Raw genomic sequence first — 26,559 nt, forward strand, 5'->3', positions numbered from 1 at the left:
AGCAACACGCTATACCAGACAATACTATCTGTGCGCCACACGCTGCACCAGACAATACTACCCGTGCGCCACACGCTGCACCAGACAATACTACCCGTGTGCCACATGCTGCACCAGACAATACTACCTGTGAGCAACACGCTGCACCAGACAATACTACCTGTGAGCCACACGCTGCACCAGATAAAACTACCTGTGCACCACACGTTGTACCAGAGAATACTACCTGTGCGCCACACGCTGCACCAGACAATACTACTGTGAGCAACACGCTGCACCAGACAATACCTCCTGTGTACCACATGCTGCACCAGACAATACCACCTGTGCGCCACATGCCGCACCAGACAATACTACCAGTGCGCCACATGCTGCACCAGACAATACTACCCATGTGCCACATGCCGCACCAGACAATACTACCTGTGCACCACATGCTGCACCAGACAATACTACATGTGCGCCACATGCTGCACCAGACAATACTACGTGTGCGCCACACGCTGCACCAGACAATACTACCCGTGCGCCACACGCTGCACCAGACAAAACTACCCGTGTGCCACACGCTGCACCAGACAATACTACCCGTGTGCCACACGCTGCACCAGACAATACTACCCGTGTGCCACACGCTGCACCAGACAATACTACCCGTGTGCCACACGCTGCACCAGACAATACTACCCGTGTGCCACACGCTGCACCAGACAATACTACCCGTGTGCCACAGGCTGCACCAGACAATACTACCTGTGCGCCACACATTGCACCAGAGAATACTACCTGTGCGCCACACGCTGCACCAGACAATACTACTGGGAGCAACACGCTGCACCAGACAATACTTCCTGTGTGCCACATGCTGCACCAGACAATACTACCTGTGCGCCACATGCTGCACCAGACAATACTACATGTGCGCCACACGTTGCACCAGAGAATACTACCTGTGCGCCACATGCTACACCTGATATTTCCTTTGTGCCACATGCTACATCTCATAATACTACTTGCTCGCCACATGCTACACCACCCAATACTTCCTGTGCGCCACCAGACAAGACTACCGGTGCGCCACATGCTACACCAGACAATACTATCTGTGCGCCACATGCTACACCACACAATATTACCTGTGCTCCACATGCTACACCAGACAATACTACCTGTGCGTGACACATTATAATACTACCTGTGCGACACATTCTACACCTGATAACACAATACCTGATAATACTACTTGTGCGCCACATACTACACCAGAAAATACTACCTATGCTCCACCAGACAATACTACCTGTGTGCCACATGCTATACCAGATAATACAACCTGTGCACCACATGCTGCAACAGACAATACTACCTGTGCACCACATGCTGCACCAGAAAATACTACCTGTGCACCACATGCTGCACCAGACAATATAATCTGTGCGCCACATGCTACACCAGACAATACTACCTGTGCACCACATGCTGCACCAGACAATACTACCTGTGAGCAACACGCTGCACCAGACAATACTACCTGTGAGCAACATGCTGTACCAGACAATACTACCTGTGCGGCACACGCTGCACCAGACAATACTACCTGGGCGCCACATGCTGCACCAGACAATACTACCTGGCGCCACATGCTGCACCAGACAACACTACCTGTGCGCCACACGCTATACCAGACACTACTACCTGTGCGCCACACGCTGCACCAGACAATACTGCCCATGTGCCACACGCTGCACCAGACAATACTACCCGTGTGCCACAGGCTGCACCAGACAATACTACCTGTGCGCCACATGCTACACCTGATATTTCCTTTGTACCACATGTTACATCTCATAATACTACTTGTGCGCCACATGCTACACCTGATAATACTACCTGTGTAACACATGCTACACCAGACAATACCACCTGTGCGCCACCAGACAAGACTACCGGTGCGCCACATGCTACACCAGACAATACTATCTGTGCGCAACATGCTACACCACACAATATTATCTGTGCGCCACATGCTACACCAGACAATACTACCTGTGCGTGACATGCTACATATTATAATACTACCTGTGCGACATTCTACACCTGATAACACAACACCTGATAATACTACCTGTGCGCCACATACTACACCAGAAAATACTACCTGTTCTCCACATGCTACACCAGACAATACTACCTGTGCGCTACATGCTGCAGCAGACAATACTACCTATGCACCACATGCTGCACCAGACAATACAACCTGTGTGCCATATGCTACACCTGATAATACTACCTGTAGCGCCACATCCTACACCTGTGTACCACATGCTATACCAGACAATACTACGTGTGCGCCACATGCTGCACCAGACAATACTACCTGTGCGCCACACGTTGCACCAGACAATACTACTGTGAGCAACACGCTGCACCAGACAATACTACCTGTGCGCCACACGTTGCACCAGACAATACTACCTGTGCGCCACATGCTGCACCAGACAATACTACCTGTGCACCACACGCTGCACCAGACAATACTACCTGTGCGCCACACGCTGTACCAGACAATACTACCTGTGCGCCACACGCTGCACCAGACAATACTACCTGTGCGCCACACGCTGCACCAGACAATACTACCTGTGCGCCACACGCTGCACCAGACAATATTACCTGTGAGCCACACACTGCACCAGACAATACTACCTGTGAGCAACACGCTATACCAGACAATACTATCTGTGCGCCACACGATGCACCAGACAATACTACCTGTGAGCCACACACTGCACCAGACAATACTACCTGTGAGCAACACGCTATACCAGACAATACTACCCGTGCGCCACATGCTGCACCAGACAATAATACCTGTGCGCCACACACTGCACCAGACAAGAATACCTGTGCGCCACACACTGCACCAGACAATACTACCTGTGAGAAACACGCTGTACCAGACAATACTACCTATGCACCACATTCTGCACCAGACAATACAACCTGTGTGCCACATGCTACACCAGACAATACTACCTGTGCGCCGCATGCTGCACCAGACAAAACTACCTGTGCGCCACATGCTGCACCAGACAAAACTACCTGTGCGCCACATGCTGCACCAGACAATACTACCTGTGCACCACACGTTGTGCCAGAGAATACTACCTGTGCGCCACACGCTGCACCAGACAATACTACTGTGAGCAACACGCCGCACCAGACAATACCTCCTGTGCGCCACATGCCGCACCAGACAATACAACCTGTGCGCCACATGCCGCACCAGACAATACTACCAGTGCGCCACATGCTGCACCAGACAATACTACCCGTGTGCCACATGCTGCACCAGACAATACTACCCGTGTGCCACACGCTGCACCAGACAATACTACCCGTGTGCCACACGCTGCACCAGACAATACTACCCGTGTGCCACACGCTGCACCAGACAATACTACCCGTGTGCCACAGGCTGCACCAGACAATACTACCTGTGCGCCACACATTGCACCAGAGAATACTACCTGTGCGCCACACGCTGCACCAGACAATACTACTGGGAGCAACACGCTGCACCAGACAATACTTCCTGTGTGCCACATGCTGCACCAGACAATACTACCTGTGCGCCACATGCTGCACCAGACAATACTACATGTGCGCCACACGTTGCACCAGAGAATACTACCTGTGCGCCACATGCTACACCTGATATTTTCTTTGTGCCACATGCTACATCTCATAATACTACTTGTTCGCCACATGCTACACCACCCAATACTTCCTGTGCGCCACCAGACAAGACTACCGGTGCGCCACATGCTACACCAGACAATACTATCTGTGCGCCACATGCTACACCACACAATATTACCTGTGCGCCACATGCTACACCAGACAATACTACCTGTGCGTGACACATTATAATACTACCTGTGCGACACATTCTACACCTGATAACACAACACCTGATAATACTACCTGTGCGCCACATACTACACCAGAAAATACTACCTATGCTCCACATGCTACACCAGACAATACTACCTGTCTGCCACATGCTATACCTGATATTATCTGTGCGTCACATGCTACACCTGACAATACTGCCTGGGAGACACATGGTGCACCAGACAATACTACCTTTGCACCGCATGCTACATCTCATAATACTACCTGTGTGCCACACAATACTACCTGAGCGACACATGCTGCACCAGACAATACTACCTGTGCGCCACACGCTATACCAGACACTACTACCTGTGCGCCACACGCTGCACCAGACAATACTGCCCATGTGCCACACGCTGCACCAGACAATACTACCCGTGTGCCACAGGCTGCACCAGACAATACTACCTGTGCGCCACATGCTGCACCAGACAATACTACCTGTGTGCCACATGCTACACCTGATATTTCCTTTGTACCACATGTTACATCTCATAATACTACTTGTGCGCCACATGCTACACCTGATAATACTACCTGTGTAACACATGCTACACCAGACAATACCACCTGTGCGCCACCAGACAAGACTACCGGTGCGCCACATGCTACACCAGACAATACTATCTGTGCGCAACATGCTACACCACACAATATTATCTGTGCGCCACATGCTACACCAGACAATACTACCTGTGCGTGACATGCTACATATTATAATACTACCTGTGCGACATTCTACACCTGATAACACAACACCTGATAATACTACCTGTGCGCCACATACTACACCAGAAAATACTACCTGTTCTCCACATGCTACACCAGACAATACTACCTGTGCGCTACATGCTGCAGCAGACAATACTACCTATGCACCACATGCTGCACCAGACAATACTACCTGTGCACCACATGCTGCACCAGACAATACAACCTGTGTGCCATATGCTACACCTGATAATACTACCTGTAGCGTCACATCCTACACCTGTGTACCACATGCTATACCAGACAATACTACGTGTGCGCCACATGCTGCACCAGACAATACTACCTGTGCGCCACACGTTGCACCAGAGAATACTACCTGTGCACCACACGCTGCACCAGACAATACTACTGTGAGCAACACGCTGCACCAGACAATACTACCTGTGCGCCACACGTTGCACCAGACAATACTACCTGTTCGCCACATGCTGCACCAGAAAATACTACCTGTGCACCACACGCTGCACCAGACAATACTACCTGTGCGCCACACGCTGTACCAGACAATACTACCTGTGCGCCACACGCTGCACCAGACAATACTACCTGTGCGCCACACGCTGCACCAGACAATATTACCTGTGAGCCACACACTGCACCAGACAATACTACCTGTGAGCAACACGCTATACCAGACAATACTATCTGTGCGCCACACGATGCACCAGACAATACTACCTGTGAGCCACACACTGCACCAGACAATATTACCTGTGAGCCACACACTGCACCAGACAATACTACCTGTGAGCAACACGCTATACCAGACAATACTACCCGTGCGCCACATGCTGCACCAGACAATAATACCTGTGCGCCACACACTGCACCAGACAATACTACCTGTGAGAAACACGCTGTACCAGACAATACTACCTATGCACCACATTCTGCACCAGACAATACAACCTGTGTGCCACATGCTACACCAGACAATACTACCTGTGCGCCGCATGCTGCACCAGACAAAACTACCTGTGCGCCACATGCTGCACCAGACAAAACTACCTGTGCGCCACATGCTGCACCAGACAATACTACCTGTGCACCACACGTTGTGCCAGAGAATACTACCTGTGCGCCACACGCCGCACCAGACAATACTACTGTGAGCAACACGCCGCACCAGACAATACCTCCTGTGCGCCACATGCCGCACCAGACAATACCACCTGTGCGCCACATGCCGCACCAGACAATACTACCAGTGCGCCACATGCTGCACCAGACAATACTACCCGTGTGCCACATGCTGCACCAGACAATACTACCTGTGCGCCACATGCTGCACCAGACAACACTACGTGTGCGCCACACGCTGCACCAGACAACACTACGTGTGCGCCACACGCTGCACCAGACAATACTACCCGTGTGCCACACGCTGCACCAGACAATACTACCCGTGTGCCACACGCTGCACCAGACAATACTACCCGTGTGCCACACGCTGCACCAGACAATACTACCCGTGTGCCACACGCTGCACCAGACAATACTACCCGTGTGCCACACGCTGCACCAGACAATACTACCCGTGTGCCACACGCTGCACCAGACAATACTACCCGTGTACCACACGCTGCACCAGACAATACTACCCGTGTGCCACAGGCTGCACCAGACAATACTACCTGTGCGCCACACATTGCACCAGAGAATACTACCTGTGCGTCACACGCTGCACCAGACAATACTACTGGGAGCAACACGCTGCACCAGACAATACTTCCTGTGTGCCACATGCTGCACCAGACAATACTACCTGTGCGCCACATGCTGCACCAGACAATACTACATGTGCGCCACACGTTGCACCAGAGAATACTACCTGTGCGCCACATGCTACACCTGATATTTTCTTTGTGCCACATGCTACATCTCATAATACTACTTGTTCGCCACATGCTACACCACCCAATACTTCCTGTGCGCCACCAGACAAGACTACCGGTGCGCCACATGCTACACCAGACAATACTATCTGTGCGCCACATGCTACACCACACAATATTACCTGTGCGCCACATGCTACACCAGACAATACTACCTGTGCGTGACACATTATAATACTACCTGTGCGACACATTCTACACCTGATAACACAACACCTGATAATACTACCTGTGCGCCACATACTACACCAGAAAATACTACCTATGCTCCACCAGACAATACTACCTGTGTGCCACATGCTATACCTGATATTATCTGTGCGTCACATGCTACACCTGACAATACTGCCTGGGAGACACATGGTGCACCAGACAATACAACCTTTGCACCACATGCTACATCTCATAATACTACCTGTGTGCCACACAATACTACCTGAGCGACACATGCTGCACCAGACAATACTACCTGTGCGCCACACGCTATACCAGACACTACTACCTGTGCGCCACACGCTGCACCAGACAATACTGCCCATGTGCCACACGCTGCACCAGACAATACTACCCGTGTGCCACAGGCTGCACCAGACAATACTACCTGTGCGCCACATGCTGCACCAGACAATACTACCTGTGTGCCACATGCTACACCTGATATTTCCTTTGTACCACATGTTACATCTCATAATACTACTTGTGCGCCACATGCTACACCTGATAATACTACCTGTGTAACACATGCTACACCAGACAATACCACCTGTGCGCCACCAGACAAGACTACCGGTGCGCCACATGCTACACCAGACAACACTATCTGTGCGCCACATGCTACACCACACAATATTACCTGTGCGCCACATGCTACACCAGACAATACTACCTGTGCGTGACACATTATAATACTACCTGTGCGACACATTCTACACCTGATAACACAACACCTGATAATACTACCTGTGCGCCACATACTACACCAGAAAATACTACCTATGCTCCACCAGACAATACTACCTGTGTGCCACATGCTATACCTGATATTATCTGTGCGTCACATGCTACACCTGACAATACTGCCTGGGAGACACACGGTGCACCAGACAATACTACCTTTGCACCACATGCTACATCTCATAATACTACCTGTGTGCCACACAATACTACCTGAGCGACACATGCTGCACCAGACAATACTACCTGTGCGCCACACGCTATACCAGACACTACTACCTGTGCGCCACACGCTGCACCAGACAATACTGCCCATGTGCCACACGCTGCACCAGACAATACTACCCGTGTGCCACAGGCTGCACCAGACAATACTACCTGTGCGCCACATGCTACACCAGACAATACTACCTGTGCGTGACATGCTACATATTATAATACTACCTGTGCGACATTCTACACCTGATAACACAACACCTGATAATACTACCTGTGCGCCACATACTACACCAGAAAATACTACCTGTTCTCCACATGCTACACCAGACAATACTACCTGTGCGCTACATGCTGCACCAGACAATACTACCTGTGCGCCACATGCTGCACCAGACAATACTACATGTGCGCCACATGCTGCACCAGACAACACTACGTGTGCGCCACACGCTGCACCAGACAATACTACCCGTGTGCCACACGCTGCACCAGACAATACTACCCGTGTGCCACACGCTGCACCAGACAATACTACCCGTGTGCCACACGCTGCACCAGACAATACTACCCGTGTGCCACACGCTGCACCAGACAATACTACCCGTGTGCCACAGGCTGCACCAGACAATACTACCTGTGCGCCACACATTGCACCAGAGAATACTACCTGTGCGCCACACGCTGCACCAGACAATACTACTGGGAGCAACACGCTGCACCAGACAATACTTCCTGTGTGCCACATGCTGCACCAGACAATACTACCTGTGCGCCACATGCTGCACCAGACAATACTACATGTGCGCCACACGTTGCACCAGAGAATACTACCTGTGCGCCACATGCTACACCTGATATTTTCTTTGTGCCACATGCTACATCTCATAATACTACTTGTTCGCCACATGCTACACCACCCAATACTTCCTGTGCGCCACCAGACAAGACTACCGGTGCGCCACATGCTACACCAGACAATACTATCTGTGCGCCACATGCTACACCACACAATATTACCTGTGCGCCACATGCTACACCAGACAATACTACCTGTGCGTGACACATTATAATACTACCTGTGCGACACATTCTACACCTGATAACACAACACCTGATAATACTACCTGTGCGCCACATACTACACCAGAAAATACTACCTATGCTCCACATGCTACACCAGACAATACTACCTGTGTGCCACATGCTATACCTGATATTATCTGTGCGTCACATGCTACACCTGACAATACTGCCTGGGAGACACATGGTGCACCAGACAATACTACCTTTGCACCACATGCTACATCTCATAATACTACCTGTGTGCCACACAATACTACCTGAGCGATATGCTACAACCAACAATACTACATCTGACAAATACTATCTGCGCCACATGCTACACCTGCCATTACTACCTAGAAGACACATGCGATACCAGACAATACTACCTGTGCACCACATGCAACGTTTAACAATAATATCTGTGCACCACATGGTATCCCTGACAAAAGTATATGAAAGAATGGCTACACCAGATAAATACTACCTGTGCCACATGCTACATCCGACAATACTACATATGCATCACGTGCTGCATCAGACAATGCTACATGCAACAATACTACTTGAGTCAAGTGATGAGAGAAAGACATGCGGGGCTTACTTATTGTAATTTTTAGATGAGAAGTTGGCGTAGGAACAAGGGTTTGACATTTAGGACATCTGGGGCCAAATGTAAAAGAGTGAGAGTTTCAGAAAGTGAGAGATTTTTGCAGTTTTTTTTTTAAAGTGGCGCACTTTAACCTGCTCAACCTGGTTTTACAGTGTAAATGATTGCCACTTTAAAAAAAAAACCTGACAAACCTTACCAAATCTCTCACTTTCGGAAACTCTCACTATTACATTTGGCCCTAGGGATGATTTTTCCGTCGGTGTCAGACTACAGTATTGATGGACTGCCTCTCAGTAAAGTGGGTGCAACTGTGACTTTTAAAAGGCAGGTAATGTGAAACTAGGAACTGGGAATAGAGAAGCAGTATGCAAAATAATGTAGACAGAATTAAACTTAGTGGAGGGAGATGGAGAGGGTTTAAAAGAGGCAATAAAGAGGTGTATGTAAACAAATGTAGAGTCTACCAAGCAAAATAGGTGACACCAGTAAAATACTGATAGGGTTTATTTTTTGTACGCCACCTAGCATAAACCACTTCACTGGAATTCAATTATAAGTGCCCAGTTTTGTTCTATAACTGTTGTTCTAATTGTAAAGTGCAACGGAATATGCTGCGCTATATAAGAAACTGCTAATAATAAATAATAAGTGCAAACAGAAAGTGAGAGAAAAATGTGGCTCATAGTAAAGGAAGCCAAACTTATCTTTGTTATTGGTAGAAGAACCACCTACTGTAAGTGGGAAGCTACAGTGCTCTCTAATGTACAGAGGTGGCAACATTTAAGTAATAGTGATTATAACATAATATCAGCCCTAAAAATCCATGAGGTTTAAAATGGTAATATGTAATCATATAAGGCATGCACTGAAGTCTGAAGACTGGATTAATGTTGTGATAAGTTAAAACACAGCAACCAGAGGACATTTAAAAAAATATTTTTATATGCATTGCATGTAAAATATGGCAATGGCAATCTAGGGGGGTCAATTCAAATAGCTGTGAGGCCTCTTGCAGCGCTAGTAAGTATGGCTATATGCCGAATTACACGACCTCTGGACTCACAGATTTGTGTTTGCAGGGCTGCGTACAAAAATCCACAAGTCAGAGGCAAGATTGGGCCTCGAAGGGGTTAAAGTACGGTACCATTGGCAGCGTTTCAAGACTTTGCAACAGCAACCTGCCCTATTTGTGGCTAACTGAATTGATCCCTAAGAATAAAAAGCAACCACTTTGGTTAAATAAGAAAGTACTGCATGTGATAAAAGAACATTTGTACTTTTAAAACTAGAAAGGGTTTAAAGTTTATAATAAAAGAAGATACTTTGAGAAGTGTCAGTATGGTTTTATGAATAACCAGTTGTGTCTAGCAAATGGGATATGTTATATTATTATTATTAATATTATTATTACTACTATTAGACTATGGAGGGAATTTAATTAGTCACAATTTTTTTGCCTATTCAATTATCCCCAATAAGCCAGTGCGAGCCGTGTATTATTGTAGATTGTGTTTCTTCTGCCTCAGACAGGAGAAACAAATCCCAGAAAACAGCGAAAACGGGGCTGTGCTTCCTGAAAACACACAGGTTTCACTGAACCTGGGTGTTTTCGGGACAGAATGTATTTTTTTCGGATGGCCAAACTGGATAGTCCGGAAAAAAACACAGCATAAACATCGGAAAAAATCATGCACAATGTTTATTTTCCTGTCATTGAATTCCCCCCTATATCTGTATGATTCCTTAACATAATTTAGGGATGGCAAATCATGAACAGATTGGATGTTCTTCTTAAAAGAAACTGTCTCTATTGTTATAAACAGTAGAAAACATTACGGTGGCTGATCCAGGGCAGAAAGGAAACGTTGAAATGTCTGGAAATTTGATTAAATCATGGCGCTCAAACTCTTATTATGGCCTGAAATAGCCTTAAACATTATTCTAATTGATACAATTGCAATAAGGAACTTATGAAAAGCACGTCTTTAATTCACTCATAATCGAAGTTGTATTTCAGACATTTATTAACATCAACAGTAAAAAGTGTATGCTAGTAAATATGCATTTTAGCCCCTAACCCACAATATTGATTTAGGCAGATATTCAATTCCTGCTGAAATGCCCGACAGGTCGAAAAAAATGTCAGTTTTCGCCGTCTTTAGGGCGAATTTCAATTCGCCCTATTCAATGAAAGGCCAGTTTTTTCGACTTATCAGAAATTCTGACATGTCGAAAAACAGGTGCATTGGCAAATTCGCCCGGCTATCCACCTGTTTTGTCGAATTTGCGGGCATTTCCGACATGTTTTTGGCACATTTTCGACAATGACGATTCGACTTCAAAAATAGTTGGATCGGCATTGCGAAAATAGGAAAAAACCTGTCGTAATGCCCGCAAATTGAATAGTTAAGTGTCGGATCCTCTCCGTCGGAGAGGATCCGACGCTAATTGAATATACCCTTAGACTGATTTAAAATTTATAAAATCAACCTTTAGTAAATTTACCCCTTGGTCTCCATACCTTAAAACAAGTGAAAATGTTTCTACTAACCTGTAACCAAAGCTGTGTGTTCATCTCCGCATGCTATATGTGCAGGCTTGTCATTTTTTAACCAAAATTTGCTGGGACAGTTGTCTGCAAACTTACTTTTTCCAAATGTGAATAATGCTCCAGAATCTGTTAGACAAAAATGAAAAAATTATTTAAGATGACTACACTGTATGTATATAGATCTGCTGCATTGTTCATGAAAGAAAAACACAAACGTAAAACATTTGTAAAAGCATTTCTGCTGACAGACCAAAAAAAATTTTCAGCAAAGAAAGATGTAGCTCTTCAGCGATTTATCAGGGTAAGTGTTGGGTGTGGTTCATAGGGTCGACCACTATTGGTCGACAGTAACTATGTTGACACCTAAAATAGGTTGACACAAGCATTACTTCAACATGAACAAGGTCGACATGAGTTTGGGTTTTTTGGGTGTCGTTTTCTTTGTAGAGTGACCGGGAACCCCAATTAGTGCACAGTGTCCCCTCGCAAGGCTCGCTTCGCTTGCCATGCTTGGGCAAGGTGCCTCGCTGCACTCGGCATAGGTTCCAGTTCCCAATTGTAGCCCACGTGGATCGTAAAGTATGAAAAAGTTTTTAAAAAAAGAAAAAAAAAATTGTGAATAACTCATGTCGGCCTTTTGCCATGTCGACCTAGTAACTATGTCGACTTAAGTGTGGTCAAGCTAGAGACCGGATACCGAAAGTGTTATATGCCCTTTGCTGAATACATTATCATTCATATGAAACCATCTTAGGTTTGTACATTTTACACATGGCTTGTACAGACCTGCTTTACAATATTTATTACTACCATAAATACACCAATGCCAACAGTTATCCTTTCCTAGTTACATAGACATAACTGCAGAATCTGTGTTATAGAACATCTTGTTTGAGTCTTGTAACAGAATGAGAAGTAGTTATGTGACAGACGGTTAGGAGACCAATGGTCACATAACCTCCCACTGCATCCCAAACTCTCAAAAAATACCAACAGTCGGCATGCCAACTAGAAGGGACTATTCCCAATTGTGGGTGTCCACGACACCCACAGAGTGAAAATAGAACCTGTGGTGAGCGCAGCTTGCCACCGAACCCGCAGATCCCGTCGTCGGGATGCTGACCACCGGGATCCCGGCCGCCGGTCACACACTCCAACCCAACGTAATTCTATTTGAAATCCTGTATGAGTAAGAATAGACAAAATAACAGAACTATAAACTTTCTCGCTGTGCTAACTTTGTGTTGGGATGTTTTTTTGCTTGTGATCAAGCTTCGGATTATAATGGAGCCGAACAACCAAGAATACTATCAGACTTATTTCTCTGTCTATGAAAGATTACCACTCTGGTATTTGCCATGGCAGCCAAGAAAGAAAATGAAGACTTAATTCATTTCATGTTATCCAGCTATCCCAGGGCAGTGTTGAGGGAAGTTCTTAAGATGGCCATACACCTAAATATTTATTGTCCTATCTGGCTGGTTGGAACGAAAATCTGGTAATGGATGGGTGCAAATGTCAATTGACCATTTGCTCCCAAACACTGACAAACAAACAAAAATGGTCAATCAGACAAATTGGTTAAATCCATTTGATTTAACCAATTTATCTGAACATCAGTTTTCCGACATTTCAAAGCAAATGGTCAATTGTCATTTGCTCCCATCCATTACCAGGTTTTCGTTCCAACCAGCCAGATCAGACAATAAATCTTTAAGTGTATGGGCAGCTTTAGAGTTACTACTAAATGGCGGTGGCAATGTGACCATGTAAGTTACTGCTTACACCTTTACTTATTGTACCTTGTGCTACAGCGCCATCTGGGTGGGCTAGAGAGCTGCATGAAATTATCTTTAGGGGTATCTGAATAGTAGGTAGACAGTACATAGACAGCCACCCAATAGGTCGACACAGATGGTAATACGTAGATAGGATCACATTGATTTCCATGGTGTTTAAGGTTAGGCTGCCAGAGGGGATGGTTAGGGTTAGACTGCGGAAGGGGACGGTTTGGGTTAAACACCATGGGTAGGGTTAGGGTTAAAGTAACAAATATCGACCTTTTCATGTTGACTATTCAGCCCTATCGACCTAACTACTGACCGTCTCTATGTAAAGTCTATCCTTCAATCCACACCCACTCGCATTCCCCAGAAGTCAAAATCTGCTTTACACTCCACAAACATCATGAGATGCCGAGATCAAACGTGTCAGTTGTATAAGCTTCACTACCTGCAAATACACTGTGTGATTGGCGATTTCCTGAGCAAGTGTATTAGCCTAGGACATAAGGAACTCTTAATCAAGCCCTAAGGAGCACTGCTTAAGAGGAAGACTTTCAGAATGGTCCCATACACAATTTGCATTACAAGGATGGACTCAGTTTTAGCCTCAGAAAGGGCAGATCTTCTTTTGGCAACGCACTCTCAAAGCTCGAAGCATCAGCTTTGAAGAACCAGGATGGAAATATTTTTGTAAAATAGATGCCTCAATATTGCAGCTCATGCACCATGGTATAATTCCAACCATGAAAAGGAGTCAGCGTGGTTATTAAAACATATCAATGAAGCCGAAGACTCAAAATTTTTCTGGAAGAAATTAAACGTATTGGATGTAATTTATCATGAGTAGGAGACTTGGGAGTCATTCAAATGTTGGGCACCGGTACACCTGCCCAATCCACCAGATATCATAAGATTGGTCGTATAATTGTACTTTGTATACACATGACTGATCCGAAAAGTGCTACCAGATCGTCCAGCATGCAACTTTTTTAAGTCAGTACAGTGTACAATATGATGGGTAAATCCATATGGGGGCATATTTCTTTTCTGCTTTGGCTAAAATTTTGCCTAGTGTCATCATGGCAGATTTCCATTAACGCTCTAAAAGGCCTAGTTGGGTCAGGCTCACAAGCCGGTCCTTGCATAGATGCTACTCTCTGTACCTGGGAGGTAAGTACGTTTAACTGCAATGTAATAGTGTAGTGTTCATGCTAGGCAGTTTTAGCAGGGCAAAACCCGCCCTGCCCTTTCTGCGGCGCCCTGATAAAACTGCCGCCCGCTTCCTGCCCTCACAGTGCGTAAAGATGCAGCGCGCATGCGTGCGGCATCCATTCACGCTGAGAGCGCGCTTGGGGGAAGCCCATGCCCCCCAACAGTGACGCCGCCGGCCGCCCATGCCCCTTTTTTTTTTTTTTTTTTTTTTTTTTTTTTTTTAACGTCAGCGGGCTGTACTGCCCACTTTTATTACCGCAATGACCCGCCCCTATTTTGCATGGCCGCGCCCCCTATCCGGCGCGCGCGCACGCTAGTCCCCTCTAGGTACGGCGCCCTGCCCTGCCCGGATTCTAGAGTGAACACTACTAGTGTGCTGGGCATATATGCTAGTGTAGGGAGAGGTTGGGGTGCCTTGACGATGGGCTGCAAGCTTAAATGTTTTGATTAAAATATGAACAAAAATACCCATGGTTAAATTTGCTACACACACAGATTTGCAGTACATTATTGATAGCGCAAACAGCAAAAGTCTTGCTGTTTAATATTTTTGCAAGTCGGGCGCACCGGGCATGTATGTGCGGCCGGACGATGGACATTTCCTCTGTTCCTTCTCACAGTGTTTGCCCATGATAACTGATGGGTGTCAGGCTTTTAGATAAAATGTCTGTCTGTCATGTATGCCCAGCAACAGCAATAAAAAGAGAGATATTTCTCCAAATTTGTGTTAATGATGATCTGGCTGTTGAAAATACAACTTAAACTTCAGAACAATCAAAGTGTTACTGCGTACGTGCTTTATGCCATTTGAGGATGGCACAAACCAACTGGGCCAAACTCTGCTATGCTTTTTGAAATTTAGTACATAGGGAATCGACCTTAGTCTCCTTTGATATTAACAGACACTGTTGTCTAGAACACTAATTAGCCCAGTTTAAACCAAATGGTTTTTTTTTCTGGATTTCTGTTTTTTTTTTTTTTATAATGCTGTGACTACAATTATGGCACCATGACTTCTAAAAAAAATAAAAGCCTATTATACAATAAAAATAAATAGTGTTTTTTATTCAAAATGTTTAATGCCAGTGTCATGCTCAGTGCTAATGCTTAACTCCTCCTTTGTGTGTGTTTCTCTGAAAGAGCATTTGCATTTTCCACTTTGTATTACTGTTTAGATTTAATTATAGTAATGGTGCCCATACACTTGTGAGATATCTGGTACAATCCTTCAATTTCGACTGCATCGGTGCAATAAATCGCAGGATTGTATGCACATCGAATGTGTCCCCCAATGCGATGCGTGGGCACGCTGGTCAAATCTCGCATCTCAAGATATTATGTGCTGCACTTAATATTTATCGGATCGCATGCTGTTTTTACCACATTCGATTTCTCGCACTACAATGTGCGATCTGTGAGGTATTTAGCTCTCTTCCTGGACACTTCGCTCCACCCTGGTCGCAAGGGGCATACGATAAATCACAATTGCACTAAAAAAACACTTTTGATGCGATTTTTTGCACTGGGAGCTTCAAAGGAAATTGAAGAGCGATATCATATCGCGCTCAATCGCACAAGTGTATGAGCACTATAAGTAATAAGTAGGAATAATGCTTAACATTAACTTGTTCTTATTTTTAATTTCAGCTATTTCTGAGTATACTTTGTATGTATTAAATGTGTTTAGGGGAGAAATCACTTAGAGGAGAAGAAACATCAGGAGCGAAAATACAGGTTTCTCAGATATTTCTTTTTGGGCAATCCAATTTGGTCACCCTAACAAAAAAATAAATTTTGTCCCAAAAACATACAGGTTCTGTGAAACCTGTGTGTTTTCACTAATGTTTTTTGGGGGATTTGGGTTTGCCTGCATGAGGCAAGAGAAACAAAATCCCAAAAAACTGAGGCTCCCTTCGGTATCAGGGCTAATTGGACAGCCACCGGGGATACAATTACCAGTGATCACTGAATTACCCCCCCATAATCTATCTACATATATTCAGATGTAATAAAAATAATAAGCTGTAAAAAATGGTTTTATTCAAAGACGTAATATAAATCAAATCAAAGGTTTCTAATACATGATTACATTTATTTGTTCCGTGAAAACATTAATATAAACAATATCTTATTTTATTTTTTTTTGGGGGGGGGGGGAGATAGGGTATCATATGCTGTAGCTGACAGTTCAGTTAAACAGTCCTGTGTGTATAGTTTGACACTGTTGGGCTTCAATTAATCAAACCATAGGAAAATAAACAACTCCACTGTGTGTACAGTTATATATGCATGTTAAAGCCATTTTCATATGTCCAGTAAGTAGTTTTTATATGTCCAATCCTGCTTGAAATTTGCATTAGGGTATTAGGAAATTGCAACAGTTTCTACATAATTGTTTGAAAAAAAGCTTGATAAATAGCCCCCTTAATGGATTACCAATTATACAATTTTAAATGATTTGCTTTCCTTCAGTTAAACATTGATTTACAAGTTAATTATCAACTAAAGTTTGTTAACTGTGAGGACCTGAATCAACAGTGAAGAAAGAAAATGGACAGGATAAATCTTATGAGAGCACTGCTTGAAACTCCCTCCCTTGATGAACACACCTAGGACCGGATTAATTAGCCGTACCTGATCGCTAGGCCAGACCTGTTTTCTCACAGCCTGTGATCAGTTCTGAACTGCGCATGCGTATGCACCGCAATGCGCAGGCGCGACAGACCATAGCAACAGGAATCGGTGCATAGTGACGGGATGGTGCGAAAAAAACGATCGCACGGGCGATCGCAAGGTCACTGACAGGAAGAGGGCATTTGTGGGTGGCAACTGACCGTTTTCAGGGAGTGTCTGGAAAAACGCAGGCATGTTCAAGCGCTGGAAGGGAGGGTGTCTGACGTCAATTCCTGTCCCGGACAGGCTATAGTGATCACAGCGGCTGAGTAAGTCCTGGGCTGTGTAGAGACTGCACAAAATCAGTTTGTGCAGCTCTGCTACACATGCGTTTGCACACTTGCACAGCTAAAATACACTCCCTCAGTAGGCGGCGACTATCTGATCGCAGGGCTGCAAAAATCGCTGCCCAGTGATCAGGTCTAAATTAGGACCTAAGTACAGCCTGCGGACTTATAGTGAGCTGCCCCGGGTGCAAATGAATTGCCCCAGCCACTGCAACAAGCCTGTGGTAATTAGCACAGCTAACTATATAGAAACTCTAAAATGTAAACAGTTGGTGTCATTTATGAAACAGTTTAAAACTACTTGGATTTATGTAGGTTAAAATGTATTGGTATAATCTGTAACATTTTTTTTGAGAACATAAAAAGCTTACATAGACATAACGAATAGGCATTTGTCCAAAGGATAAATAGGTTTATAAATATAAAATGTGTGGCACCATTTAACAGAGCTGCTAAAACTCTTTATTACTAGTTTGAATGGGATTTAAATGATTAAATATGGAACGGGTAACATAGCTGCACTACATTTGAAAGAGCAATAAAAATGTATACAATGTAATAGTAAAGCAGAGCTAGACGCCTGTACAATAGGATTATCAGACAACTCAAACATCCCACCCTATAACATCATAACAAAGATACTGTATTCAGGAATTTTGAATGACTCGCCTGAAACATCAATCCAGAAGAATTATTATTATTATTATTAATTTATTTATTTTAGTACATTACCAACATAGCACACTACAGGTCAGTGTTCACGAACAGTAATGTTTTTTCCTGAGATTCCTCCATTTCTGTATTGTAAAAACACAAATATGTTTTCTGCTCACCACTTTCTAGTTGCTGTGCAGGGGGCAAAGTGGAAGGACCAATAAGAAGCTGAAATCTCCATAATTGAAGCTTCTTACTGGTCTGCCTGGCCATGCCACCATACGCAGCTTCACGTGGAAGGCTGTCAATTGACCGCCCAACGGGATCCCGGCGGTCAACGTACTGACGCCGGAATCCAGACACAGCCCGCAATACCAGCGGCCTGGTTCCCCCACTTGGGTGGTGGTCCACGCCACCACCCAAGGGGGAATAGAACCCTGTGGCGACCTAAGGTCGCCACCGGGCCCAAAGCATGGCAAGCGAAGCGAGCCTGCAAGGGGACACACTGCGCTCGCCACTGGGATCCTGGCGTCGGACTACTGACCGCCGGGATCTCATACTGATCCCCTTCACATAGCCTCTATGCCCTTCCAAAGTGACACATCATAGAAGATTCCTCCATATGACTCCCACAACTATATGACCATGCTGACTGACAGGAGGAGGAGGAGGAGGAGTAAAAAACACTGACAGCCGCATGTAATGAAGTCAGAGTTGGCCGGAGTTGCGGGTTATCAAACAAACTCGGATGTTTTTCTATAGCGCCAATCGTTTACAACCCGCACCTCCGGCCAACTCAGACTTTACTACATCCAGCCTAGAGTATAGAGGGAAATTCAAATATCACATGATAAGTCTGGAGGATGCAACATTATATACAATTTTGCGCCTGATTGCTGGTTATTAAAGGACTATTTCTTTATTTCTCTTTCTCATACATGTCACAAACTCTCAAAGAGGGTGATGAACAACAAAGCAAAATAGACCAGAATGATACAAGCAACAAGCAGCTAGTTCAGGGAAGGTGTCAGCCTCCAACAAATGCATAGACACCAAAGTAAGGCGCTAAACAATAATTAAAGTGTAATAGTACTAACCCAGTATGCTAGTAAATCATATTAAAGTAATGCAATTAAAATACATGAATATGCAAGAATGGTCTAGATACGGCTTGGTATAAAAACTGAACAATTTATTAATTGCAGATATAAGATAAGTAGGACATCTCATTGGTTTAGGTCCTCTGAAAGTCTGTGTCTGTGGCAGTCCTTAAGAAAATTTGTGTTGTAAAGTCCCAGAAATAATACCCAGCAATGATATAGTATATTACCAGTATCTGCCCAACTGTGCTGGGTATCCTGAGAGCTTGACGATATGTCGTCCGATCCAGCAGATTGGAGAGACATATCGTTTACATTGGTGCATAATGGGCTGTGTGTATGCCCGGTATGCACACCCCCGCAGTCGTTAGTGATGTCTTCTGGTCGGCATCTGTAGCGATACCATGCTGCAAAATGCTTTATGGATTATGATCGGTATGGGAGAGGGGTGATGGGTGTTGCTGGCTGCAGCTGTGATCTGTGCTGCTGGGTGATGGGTGCTGTGCTGGGTCAGAAGCGGAATAAGCACCGGTGCTAGGGGACACCAGCCAATATCTTGCCTTGGGCATCAAATTGGTTAGGGCCGGCTCTGACTGTCCCGGTTTAAAGGGAAATTAAGGTAAGCTTAATATTAACTCTCCTAAAAGAAGTAAACTTTAATTAAATATCTCTGTCACCCTCAGTCATAAACAGCCACAGCCTAAATTATTAGATGTTGCACAAACTAAATCTGGTATAAGACAAAAAGCATAACACGCTAATTGTATCTGCATTATATTATCTGATCCCATCCTGTGCAGACACGTCCATCAACCTAATGCAATATGTGCATATTATACATACAGATGAAGGCACACTCATCGTGGCTACATCTCGGAGAAGTTGCGCCCTGCACGTCTAAGGCGCGCACGCCCCCCATTCACAATGAATGGGGCGGCTAAGAGTTTAGTGGCGGGATGTAATGGAGTCAGAGATCGACGGAGGTGCAAGATGCCAGCTGGCCTCGGACGTTTTTTTAAAGATGCAATAATGGTTTTGCCTTGTAAGTGATTGCCCCTTTACAAAAATGTCTGAGATTGGCGGGCATGCCACACCTCCGGCGATCTCGGACTCCATTACATCTGGCAGAATGTTTACCATGCCGAGTATCCGTGTGTAAACTACCACACAGCACTGGAATCTAGAATCAATCTGATGGACTGATTTTCAGTTTTGTGTTCAGGAATGGTTTAAACCAGTTTATGGTGCAGTCACTCACACAAGGGCAGTTCAACATTCTCATCATCATCATCATCATCATCATCAGGCACCTAGGGATATCCCTGCTTGTGCACAGATGGTATAATCAAACTGACTAAGGTACTAATTAAGACACTTGTGCCTAAGCATGGATATCCTTAAAATCCTGGATTGTTGAGGTGTCTTGAGGACCAGGTTTTGGAACCACTGTCCTAAGAGAAACCTAGCTGACTAGGTGTTGCCCACCCCCTGCCAGCAGTCGATCAAGAATAATCTTATTATAGCTAACAACGAATAAGATAATAACGGGAAGCGGGAATACCACTAGTCGGGATCCCGGCGGTCACAATGCAGACCACGGAATCCCGGCTAGCGGTGACATGCCGCCAGAATACCAGCGACGCAGGCTATTCACCCTCTGTGGGTGTCCACGACACCCATATAGGTAGAATCGAACCTGTGGCGAGCACTGTGAACCACCGTGTCCACAGTGTGGCAAGCACAGCGAGTCCGCAAGGGGCTTTCTAGCAATCGCACCGCTGCCGGGATTTCGGTGGACGGGATTCTGCTGTCAGGATCATGACAGCTGGGATCCAATCCTTCCTAACTATGTCTGTCTATTTTTACCCAGTTTTGTTCTATTAATGTTGTTCTAATTGTAAGGCACAAAGGAATACTGTATGCTGTGTTATATAAGAAACAGTTAATAAATAATTTTCCGGTATCCGGTTAAAAACATACATACATGATTTACACATGTAACAGAGTGTAAACAGCATGATCCTATTAATTTTCAATAACACATCTGGATCTTTTCTGATTAAAATCAGCACAGTATAATGTAAATGAACTTATACAGTTCTATAACTCTCCACCCATATCTAAAAGGATAGTGATGTCCTGCGCTGCAGAGGTTGGAATATGGTTATTGTAAGCAGTACAACAAAATGTTTTATCAATGGCAATGCATTTCATTTCCTCTTAAATTTCATCAGCGTCAAAAGCTATAATAATTTATAAGAAAATAGGATTTTAATACCTACCGGTAAATCATTTTCTCCTAGTCCTTAGAGGATGCTGGGGTAACAATAAAAACCATGGGGTATAGACGGGATCCGCAGGAGACATGAGCACTTTAAGACTTTGAATGGGTGTGAACTGGCTCCTCCCTCTATACCCCTCCTCCAGACTCCAGTTATAGTAACTGTGCCCAGGGAGACGGACATTTCGAGGAAAGGAATTATTGTTAAACTAAGGTGAGATACATACCAGCTCACACCTCAAACACGCCGTACAACATGGCATTCAACAGAACTCCAGCCAACGGCCTGAACAATGTCAGCAACAGGCTGACTATAATGTAACACAAACTGTGTATAACCAGAATAACTGCAGATACAGTGCGCACTGGGACGGGCGCCCAGCATCCTCTACGGACTAAGAGAAAAGGATTTACCGGTAGGTATTAAAATCCTATTTTCTCATATGTCCTAGAGGTGCTGGGGTAACCATAAGAACCATGGGGTTATACCAAATCTCTAGAACGGGCGGGAGAGTGCGGATGACTCTGCAGCACCGACTGACCAAACATGAGGTCCTCCTCGGCCAGGGTATCGAACTTGTAAAACTTTGCAAAAGTGTTTGAACCCGACCAAGTAGCTGCTCGGCATAGTTGTAAGGCCGAGACCCCCCCGGGCAGCCACCCAGGACGCGCCCCCTTCCTGGTAGAATGGGCCTTCACCGATTTCGGTAACGGCAATCCAGCCGTAGAATGAGCCGTAGAACAGATCCAGCGTTCAATAGTCTGCTTGGAAGCAGGAGTCCCAATCTTGTTGGGATCATACAGGACAAACAGAGCCTCCGTTTTCCTAATCCGTGCAGTCCTGGCGACATAAATTTTTAAAGCTCTGACCACATCGAGAGACTTCGACTCCACTAAGGCATCGGTAGCCACTGGCACCACAATAGGTTGGTTCATGTGGAACGACGAAACCACCTTCAGCAGAAATTACTGACGAGTCCTCAACTCTGCTCTATCTTCATGGAAGATCAAATAAGGGCTCTAGACAAAGCCGCTAACTAAGATACCCGCCTTGCGGATGCCAAGGCCAACAGCATGACCACTTTCCAAGTGACGAATTTCAAATCCACCTTTTGTAAAGGCTCAAAATCAATGTGATTGAAGGAACTGCAACACTACATTAAGATCCCATGGTGCCACTGGGGGCATAAATGGAGGTTGGATGTGCAACACGCCTTTCACGAAAGTCTGAACCTCTGGAAGGGAGGCCAATTGTTTTTGAAAGAAAACCGATAAGGCCGAAATTTGTACTTTAATTGAGCCCAACTTCAAGCCCGCATCCACACCTGCCTCTAGAAAATGGAGAAAACGTCCCATCTGAAATTCTTCCGTAGGAGCCTCCTTGGATTCACACCAAGACACATATTTTCTTCAAATACGGTGGTAATGTTTGGACATTACTCCCTTTCTAGCCTGCAGAAGTGTGGGAATGACTTCACTGGGAATACCCTTTCGGGTTAGGAACTGGTGTTCAACCGCCAAGCCGTCAAACGTAGCCGCGGTAAGTCTTGATACACGCACGGCCCTTGTTGTAACAGATCCTCTCGTAGAGGAAGAGGCCAGGGATCTTCTATGAGTAATTCCTGAAGATCCGGATACCAAGCCCTCCTTGGCCAGTCTGGAACAATGAGGATCACCCGAACCTTTGTTCTTCTTAAGATCTTTAGCACTTTTGGAATAAGCGGAAGCGGAGGGAATACATACACAGACTGAAACACCCATGGTGTTACTAGGGCATCCACTGCTATTGCTTGAGGATCCCTCGACTTGGAACAATATCTCTGAAGCTTCTTGTTGAGACGAGACGCCATCATGTCTACTTGAGGAATTCCCCAAAGACCTGTCACTTCTGTGAAGACCTCTTGATGAAGACCCCACTTTCCTGGATGGATATCATGTCGGCTGAGGAAGTCTGATTCCCAGTTGTCCACTCCCGGAATGAAGACCGCTGACAGAGCGCTTGTATGTCTTTCCGCCCAGCGGAGAACCCTTGTGGCCTCTGCCATTGCCGCTCTGCTTTTTGTTCCGCCTTGGTGGTTTATGTACGCTACTGCTGTTATATTGTCCGACTGGATCAGTACGGGCAGATTGCGAAGCAGATGTTCCACTTGAAGAAGGCTGTTGTAAATGGCTCTTAACTCCAGAACGTTTATGTGTAGACAAGTTTCCAGGCTTGACCATCTTCCCTGGAAGTTTTCCCCCTGTGTGACTGCCCCCTAGCCCCGGAGACTCGCATCCGTGGTTACTAGGATCCAGTCCTGGATCCCGAACATGCGCCCCTCTAGGAGGTGAGAGCTGTGCAGCCACCACAGGAGTGAGATTTTGGTCTTGGAAGACAGAATTATTTTCCGGTGCATGTGCAGGTGGGATCCGGACCACTTGTCCAACAGGTCCCACTGAAACACCCTGGCATGGAACTTGCCAAACTGAATGGCCTCGCAGGCCGCCACCATCTTCCCCAGTAAACTAGTGCATTGATGGACTGACACTCTTGCTGGTTTCAGAATTTGTCTGACCAGGTTCTGAATTTCCAGAGCCTTTTCCACTGGAAGAAACACTCTCTGTAATTCTTTGTCCAGAATCATTCCCAAAAACGACAGTCGCGTCGTCGGAATCAACTGTGATTTTGGCAAGTTTAGGAGCCAACCGTGTTGTTGCAGAACTGCCATGGCGAGTGTAATGTTCTGCACCAGTTGGTCCCTGGATCTCGCCTTTATCAGGAGATCGTCCAAGTACGGGATAATCGTGACTCCTTGTTTGCGAAGGAGAACCATCATTTCCACCATCACTTTGGTGAAAATCCTTGGAGCCGTAGACAGACCAAACGGCAACGTCTGAAATTGGTAATGACAATCCTGAATTGCAAACCTCAGGTAAGCCTGATGCGGAGGATAAATGGGAACATGTAAGTAGGCATCTTTTATGTCCACCGACACCATAAAATCTCCTTCCTCCAGACTGGAGATCACTGTTCGGAGAGACTCCATCTTGAATTTGAATCTTCTTAGGTAGAAATGGAGGGATTTTAGGTTCAGGATTGGTCTGACCGAGCGTCCGGCTTCGGGACCACGAACAGGCTCGAAAAAAAGCCTTCTCCCTGTTGTGACGGGGGAACCTTGATAATGACCTGATTTTGACACAACTTTTGTACTGCGCCGCATACTACCTCCCTGTCTGGAAGAGAAGCTGGTAAGGCCGATTTGAAAAATCGGCGAGGGGGAACGTCTTGAAACTCCAGTTTGTACCCCTGGAACACTATTTCTAAAACCCATGGGTCCAGGTCCGAACGAACCCAGAACTGACTGAAGAGTTTCAGACGTGCCCCCACCGGTGCGGACTCCCGCAGAGGAGCCCCAGCGTCATGCGGTGGATTTGGCAGAAGCCGGGGAGGACTCCTGCTCCTGGGAACCTGCCAAGGCCGGTGATCTTTTACCCCTTCCTCTAGTAGCAAGGAAGGAAGAACCTCGGCCCTTCCTGTATTTATTGGGCCGACAGGACTGCATCTGATAGTGGTGTGTTTTCTTTTGTTGTGAAGGAACGTAAGGCAAAAACGATGACTTACCCGCGGTAGCTGTAGATACCAAACCAGCGAGACCTTCACCAAACAAGACACCACCTTTATATGGCAGAGATTCCATATTTTTCCTGGAGTCAGCATCAGCATTCCATTGATGGATCCACAATGCTCGCCTAGCTGAGACTGCCATGGCATTGGCTTTTGATCCCAAAAAGCCAATATCTCTCGCTGTTTCCTTTAGGTAGGCCGCTGCGTCCCTGATATGACCCAGTGTCAAAAGGACGCTATCCCTATCTAGGGTATCTATCTCAGTTGACAAGTTATCTGCCCACTTTTTCGATAGCACTACTCACCCACGCAGACGCTATGGCTGGTCTGAGCAGCGTACCCGTGGTGGCATAAATTGATTTTAATGGATTTTCCTGCTTGCGATCCGCAGGGTCCTTAAGGGCTGCCGTATCAGGAGACGGGAGAGCCACCTTTTTAGACAAGCGGGATAGGGCCTTGGGGGGTGACTCCCACTTTACCCTATCTCCAGAGGGAAACGGATATGCCACCTGAATCCTCTTGGGAATCTGAAACTTTTTGTCAGGGCTTTCCCAAACCTTTTCAAAAAGAGTGTTCAGCTCATGAGAGGGAGGAAACGTTACCACAGGTTTATTTTCTTTAAACATACCAAACCTTGTATCAGGAACAGCAGGGTCCTCAGAAATATGTAATACGTCTTTTACCGCCACAATCATGTACTTAATACTCTTTGCTAATTTAGGATCCAATCTGGAATCACTAAAGTCGACACTGGAGTCAGTGTCTGTGTCGGTATCTGTGTCTGCCAACTGGGCAAACGGACGTTTTTGTGACCCCGAAGGGGTCTGTACCTGTAATAATACATCCTCCACAGATTTCTTCCATGCCTGGTTCTGAGAATCAGACTTATCTAATCTCTTATTAAGACCAGCCACATTAGCATTCAAGGCATTCAAC

General features: G+C 45.7%; 1 protein-coding gene across 2 annotated transcripts in view; it reads right to left on the reverse strand.

The window, feature by feature from the left end:
* Window positions 1-26,559, reverse strand: part of RPGR (retinitis pigmentosa GTPase regulator) — a 309,545-nt gene that overhangs the window by 279,056 nt on the left and 3,930 nt on the right. Inside the window, exon 2 of one of the 2 annotated variants that reach the window (XM_063955571.1) lies at window positions 12,125-12,154. In XM_063955571.1, the coding sequence (XP_063811641.1) occupies window positions 12,125-12,154 (30 nt within the window). Of the gene's footprint in view, window positions 1-12,028; window positions 12,155-26,559 lie in introns of both variants that reach the window. The other variant, XM_063955570.1, reaches the window with a different exon arrangement.

Source organism: Pseudophryne corroboree, chromosome 2 (genome assembly GCF_028390025.1).
Source record: "Pseudophryne corroboree isolate aPseCor3 chromosome 2, aPseCor3.hap2, whole genome shotgun sequence".
Lineage (NCBI taxonomy): Eukaryota > Metazoa > Chordata > Amphibia > Anura > Myobatrachidae > Pseudophryne > Pseudophryne corroboree.